General features: G+C 46.6%; 1 protein-coding gene across 1 annotated transcript in view; it reads right to left on the bottom strand.

Moving 5' to 3' along the window:
• Positions 1-3189: 3189 nt before the first annotated feature.
• Positions 3190-6614, bottom strand: part of CDC6 (cell division cycle 6) — a 10660-nt gene continuing 7235 nt past the window's right edge. Inside the window, exons 9-11 of the mRNA XM_007465193.1 lie at positions 4808-5010; positions 3935-4075; positions 3190-3631 (exon numbers count right to left, since the gene is read on the bottom strand). Coding sequence (XP_007465255.1) covers positions 3542-3631; positions 3935-4075; positions 4808-5010 — 434 coding nt within the window. The 3' untranslated portion in view covers positions 3190-3541. The remainder of the gene's footprint in view (positions 3632-3934; positions 4076-4807; positions 5011-6614) is intronic.

Genomic DNA, 6614 nt, shown 5'->3' with positions numbered 1-6614 from the left:
TGCAGGGGACACAGGTTCGTGCCCTGGTCCAGGAAGATCCCACATGCCGCGGAGCGGCTAGGCCTGTATGGCATGGCTGCTGAGCCTGCGCGTCCGGAGCCTGTGCTCCGCAACGGGAGAGGCCACAACAGTGAGAGGCCCGCGTACCGCCAAAAAAAAAAAAAAAAGGGGGACATCAGAGGTGGGTTCCTCCCTGATACCTTGCCAACTAGAGGCACAGCTTCTGGCCCATCTCTAGGGACATTAGGGAACATCCAGACAGGCACCCCCTCTTCCCAGCCCCAGCCCATGCAGACAGGCACCCCCTCTTCCCAGCTTTGGACTGTCTCCCCAAAGCCAAGGCTTCCTGGGAGCAACATGGAAGTTGCCTCAAGCAAAATACCACATCAGAGGGAGCCACTGGAACGCATCTGGGAGGCTGATAAATGCTGTGCTGACACATGTTGTAGGATGGAGCACCCCTCTTTCACAATGGCCTGCTCCACCTCAGTGCAAAAGCACGAGCAAAGTCTGCCTCCAGATTAGAACTGTCCCCAAGATGGAGGGAGAGGCAGCATCTTACCTGGTCATATATCTGTTCACTCAACAAGTTTACTGAATACCTCCCAGGTCTCAGGCACTGTACTAAGTGCTGGGGACAGATACAAATGTAAATAAAATCTCCATCTCGGCTCTCTCTTTTGGTCTCCCTCAGTAGTCAAGGTAACCTCTCCACAGATATTTTTTAAAAGCCCCAAGTCATATCTCTTTCCTCCTTCCCAGTTCTTATGGCTGCATCTTAAAAGGACACTGAATAAAGGCAGGGAGCAATGAAGGGGAAGAAAGAGAGCTCTGCCGACTTTCTGGATCTCTGGATAGCTTGGACCCTCACACTGTCCTGCCAGTCATCCAGCCACAGGCAGGTCTTCACTGAGCCAGAAATGCCAGTTGCAGCTCTGGGGTTGAAACTCATGCCAATTTTATTGTGTCTGTGTGCCTTCCACGGCAATACCCACCAACACTCTATGGAAGCTTCATCTGCTACTGTGAAGAAAAATAAATAAACCAGGATACAGACACACAGCCCACCACCTTCAAGAGGAAGAATGTAGGTCAGCATCTCTGCCACTACTCCCTGTGAAACAGCCTATGCTCCTGGCAAAAAACAAGTAACCACAGGCTCAGCCCAGCCCCTTAAAAATCCCACCACCTTCCCAGAGCTGTCAGCTTCAGTGAGCAAAGGACTTTCTCCCCCCTCTCAGTCTGCTCCAGCTGTCTGAATCACACTGAAGACCTTGCTGACAAACATGCATCAGGTGTTGCTCCCACAAGGGTAGCGGAAGCCAAGCAGGGACTCTAAGTCAGCTTCATGCATCACTGACAGAACCAACCCTGTTCCAATTGCTGAAGTCTTAAGAGCATCAATGACCTAGAAATTGACAGTGTGGGGAGAATGGAAGGAAAGGAAACTAACAAACTAGTACACAGAAAACCTGGTTTCCAAATACCAGGGGAAAGGGAGAGAAAGGAGGTAGAGGGGAAAGAAATTTGGCCCCTTTGAATCTGCAAATGCGATCTTGGCTCAGAGCCATGAAGGATGCATAGCAGCCCCACTGCGAGGCAAGCCATGTTCCTGACTCCAGCCCTGCAGTTAAGAGGAAGGCGCCAAGCCTCCAACACAACGAGGTGGGGAGGCTGCTCCTTTTTGGGCAGGATCCTACTGTGGACACAGAACAGACAGCAGCTGCCCACAGTGTGGAAACAAACTGTAAAGCAGTCACGTCTCTTAAGGCTGCAGCATCCAATAAAATGTAATTTAAATCAAGCCTCGCATCTGTTCTCAATCCCATTCAGTCTCTGCTTTCCATCAGCCTTCGGACAATCTCTGCAATTATGCTGGTTAACCCTTATAGCCCCAGACACTTTCCAAGCTTCTAGGTATAGAACTGTGTCCTCCCCTCACAAATTGCTCTCAGAGGGAATGAATGCTCTAGTAAAGGAGTATGATGGTGAGACAGTCAGACTCCTGTCTATAGACTATGTGCTGCTACACACACCGGTAGGTAGTGTTCATTTCAGAGGGCTCTCTGTGTGCCCTTCTATCCCATACCACCTGCTGTAGACCAGATCACATTGCAAGGATACAGTGGGCAGCATGAACGAAACAGTGGCCAACAGATCATTTGTACACATATCAAGTTCTCAAACCCAAGCCATGTTGGGAAGGTGGGAGGAGGCAGAAGAGCTCAGGGAGCAGCAGACTTGGTCACTGGCTCTCAGACCATTCATAGCGCACATGGTTTGCATTCCAAGCATTTGCTCAAGTTATAAAAGTACAGCAACCTCCCAAATGAAGCAAACTTAAGTTTCTCTTTTCCCCTTCTCTCAAAACTACCCCAGCCCTATGCCTGCACTTTCAAGGCAGTCAGTGTTATAATGGTGCCCTCTGGTGTCCCCGTCACAAATTGCCATTTAATGCCACTGGAAGCCAAACCCAGAAAAACGGGGAGACTTGAGTAACCACATGGATACATTTATCTAGAAGACTGGGAAAATGAGGTGTCATTGAAAATCCACCCCAAACGAAGGCATCTTGAAACAAGTGGCTTCATCTGAGGGCAGCTAGGACAGTGGGACAGTTTGGGGAGGATTTTCACAATTTTCACATTGCCTTCTGAAAGTCTGAGCTCTCCTGAAATGTGACTGCTTAAGAAGACAAAGAATGCAACTTGAAAATAAACATATTCACAGCCTGTAGTCACATTCTCCTTACCACCTCCACAAGCTTGGGAGTGCCCAAGACACTCAATGAGTCTTTAAAATGTCACAATGTGGGGGCTTCCCTGGTGGCACAGTGGTTGAGTCCACCTGCCGATGCAGGGGACATGGGTTCGTGCCCCGGTCCGGGAAGATCCCACATGCCGCGGAGCGGCTGAGCCCATGAGCCATGGCCGCTGACCCTGCGCGTCCGGAGCCTGTGCTCCACAATGGGAGAGGCCACAATAGTGAGAGGCCCGCGTACAGAAAAAAAAAAAAAAAAAAAAAAAAAAAAAAAGTCACAACGTGGAAGTATCTGCAACATGAACACAGTATACTCCAAACAGAAAGACATTCTTTGATCAAAGTGTCCTCCAGATCTCCATGTGGACTTGCTTATTTTCCTGGATCATCCCCTTTTTCATTCTTCTTCCTCTAGTCCAAAAATTCTTTAAAATACACCAATGTTTGAGGAAACAGAGATAAATATATAAACTTTCCACAGCCTAAGTCTGTACACTTGCAAGCATGTTGGTTAGAGGCACACTAGAGGAAGCGGCAGTGAATGTAATTAAAAAGGGTCTACTTGGTAGTTTTTAATGCATAAACATAATAAGACCCAAAGATATACAATTCTGTGCTAATATTCACGAATTTATAGCTTAAATTTTATCAGTTTTAAGTAAAAAAGGTCATGTTTGCTTTCAGACCTAAGTGTATATAAAGTAATAAAATGAAGATTCCATCCTTCTCCAAATGCCAGCCAGATACTTTTAGGCGGAGTATTAGTATAAAAGAAAAGAATTTAAGGCAATCCAGTAGCTAAGATATTTCCAACTAAAGCTTTGTCTTTCAGAGCATGCTCTATTTCCTTCTCTTCAATCTTCAGAGACACCTGCAAAGAAGAGGAAAGGACTTTTCATGGTGGAGAACTCACAAAAGCAGTTTTTATTACACAAACTTCTACCGTATTAAACTTTTCTCACAAGAGGCAAGCAAGTTAAACACTGCTTTTGCAATAGCCCGAAAAAAAAAAATCTTTCATACTACAGCCCTATCTTCACACACCTTAAACCCTACCTAACAAAAAAATTGTTCATCTAATTGTGGTCATTTTTAAATCTTTACTTTAGCAAAAGATAAGCTCGCCAAAGCAGGACAGTTAAAAGCAATGTGACAAAGAAGCAGTTGGTTGTACCTTTGCAAAACGCGTTTCCTTGTTTTTCTTTAATTCGAAAATGCCTCTGGCCTCCAAGAGCCCTGAAAGTGACAAACACTCTGACTGGTCCACAGCTGCCACCTGCTGTTTGCGACAGACGTTACTATAGGCTTCATATAACTGAGAGGAAACAAGGGAGAACAAATGTTGCTTAAAAGTCATATCTCTTTTCTTTCTTTCTTTTTTTTTTTTTGCGGTACGCGGGCCTCTCGCTGCTGTGGCCTCTCCCGTTGCGGAGCACAGGGTCCAGACGCGCAGGCTCAGCGGCCATGGCTCACGGGCCCAGCCGCTCCGCGGCATGTGGGATCCTCCCGGACCGGGGCACGAACCTGTGTCCCCTGTATCGGCAGGCGGCCCATCAAAGTATGTATCTGTTTAGAGTACAGTCAGCGGGGCACGAACCTGTGTCCCCTGTATCGGCAGGCGGACTCTCAACCACTGTGCCACCAGGGAAACCCAAAAGTCATATCTCTTGTAACCCTGTAATCTTTAAAAGAATGTGAATCTGGGTTTGCAAAAATACCCTAATTCTCTCCCTTTTCAATGAAATCCTTGAAAAGGCATTTTGGAGATACTGCCAAAAACCTAAACTGTAATGCAAGAAAGGGGCTTTATATATTTCATAGGGAGAGGCAGAAATAAAGGGGAGAAGATTAATGGTAAAGTCTCAACCACAACCCAAGGGAAATAAAGTCAGCTGCCTTTTACATGATACCAGTACTTATTCTTACTGTTAAAATCCATTTTTAATTCACATCAGCTGGAGCGTGATAGGCCTTTTGGAAAATATCTGCTCTGCAAAGCAGATTCTCATCTCCACCCCAGCTCCATCTGCTGAGATTCCCAACTAACCTTCCCCAGAGTGACCTCTTTGACTTTCAGCTGCCTGGTCAAGAGCAGCAAAGAGCAGACCAAGATCTTCTGCTGAAGAGGGAAGGAGTCTTGTGCTCCTTCTTGGCTCAAAGTCATTCTGTTTCCATGAACTTCCGAAATGACTTGTGATATGTGAATAACACCAACCCGCTTGGGAACCAGTGACTCAGAGGGTGATTTACCTATAAAGTAAATAAATCAAGCTTAATTAGATTTTTAAAACATTGTGGGTATTGAGACAGATGATATTAAGTTTTAGCAGAAGGAAATTCAAGAGCAAAGCAGAAGTTCCAATTCTGTAACAAGAAGCCAAAGGATGAGACAAAATGTGATCCTTAGAAAGATGCCAAAGTGTGACATGACTTGGAAAGTAGAGTTATCCTTCTTCTGGGCAGAACGGTGAGCTATTTTATCCTGTAGAGTGCAACTTAATGTCAGAGAGACAAAATCCACCTCATGAAAGAATAAGGACCAGACAGAGAACCAATGTACTCAGCCTTGCTTGGAAGGTTCCTAATATCTCAAAGACAAAGAAGGATAGAACCTTGAAACAAAGATGGCTGGGCCTGGTCTTTTTTTTTTTTTTTTTAATTCATTTATTTATTTTTGGCTGTGTTGGGTCTTTGTTGCTGCGTGCAGGATGTTTCTCGTTGCGGCGAGCACGGGCTACTCTTCGTTGTGGGGCGGGCGTCTCTCATTGCGGTGGCTTCTCTCGTCGCAGAGCACGGGCTCTAGGCACACGGGTTTCCATAGTTGTGGCTCACGGGCTCTAGAGTACAGGCTCAGTAGTTGTGGTGCACGGGTTTAGTTGCTCCGCGGCATGTGGGATCCTTCCCGGGCCAGGGCTCAAACCCGTGTCCCCTGCATTGGCAGGCAGATGCTTTAACCACTGTGCCACCAGGGAAGTCCCTGGTCATTTTTAAAGGCTCAAAAAATTACCTAATATTTCTAATCAAATGAGTGGCTAGGGGACTTCCCTGGCGGTCCAGTGGTTAAGACTTCACCTTCCAATGCAGGGGGTGCGTGTTCGATCCTTGGTTGGGGAACTAAGATCCCACATGCCTCATGGCCAAAAAACCAAAACATAAAACAGAAGCAACATTGTAACAAATTCAATAGACTTTAAAAATGGTCCACATCAAAAAAAGAGTGGCTAAACGTGGACAATCCTACCTAAGTCCTCTAGATAGCCTCCCCAAATGACCTTTGAGGTTGGGTTCATTTGCCCAAGCTGATCTCCAGGAGGGCAACACTTGAGAAAATGTCACTGGATATCTTAGCAGATAGCACCATCTCAGAGTCTGGAGGTTGGGAAACTGCCAACAAGCTTCAGAGGATTGTGGCCTCATTGTTTGGACGCAGGAATTGCAATACAGAGGAGCGATTTGCTCTGTAACAACCTTTGCCTAAAGTTATTTCCTGAGACCAAGTCAGTTGTCTCACAAGAGTTTGCTTCTATTTCATGATCACAAATAGGATGCTACCGAGGACTAATCATCATGGAGAAACTGGAGATCAGCGATCAAACAAGCAGAATCTTAAAGTTGAGAGGAATTTAGAGGTCTAGTCTCACTCCCTACCAACAGCTGAGCCTCTTCAAAACAATCCCCAAAAGTGGTCACTGGGCTTCCCTGGTGGTGCAGTGGTTGAGAGTCCACCTGCTGATGCAGAGGACGCAGGTTCGTGCCCCGGTCCGGGAAGATCCCACATGCCGCGGAGCGGCTGGGCCTGTGAGCCATGGCCACTGAGCCTGCGCGTCCGGAGCCTGTGCTCCGCAATGGGAGAG

The sequence above is a fragment of the Lipotes vexillifer genome, unplaced genomic scaffold (assembly GCF_000442215.2).
Source record: "Lipotes vexillifer unplaced genomic scaffold, Lipotes_vexillifer_v1.1 scaffold591, whole genome shotgun sequence".
NCBI classification, from domain to species: Eukaryota; Metazoa; Chordata; class Mammalia; order Artiodactyla; family Lipotidae; genus Lipotes; species Lipotes vexillifer.
This window is presented reverse-complemented; position numbering and strand designations above follow the sequence as displayed.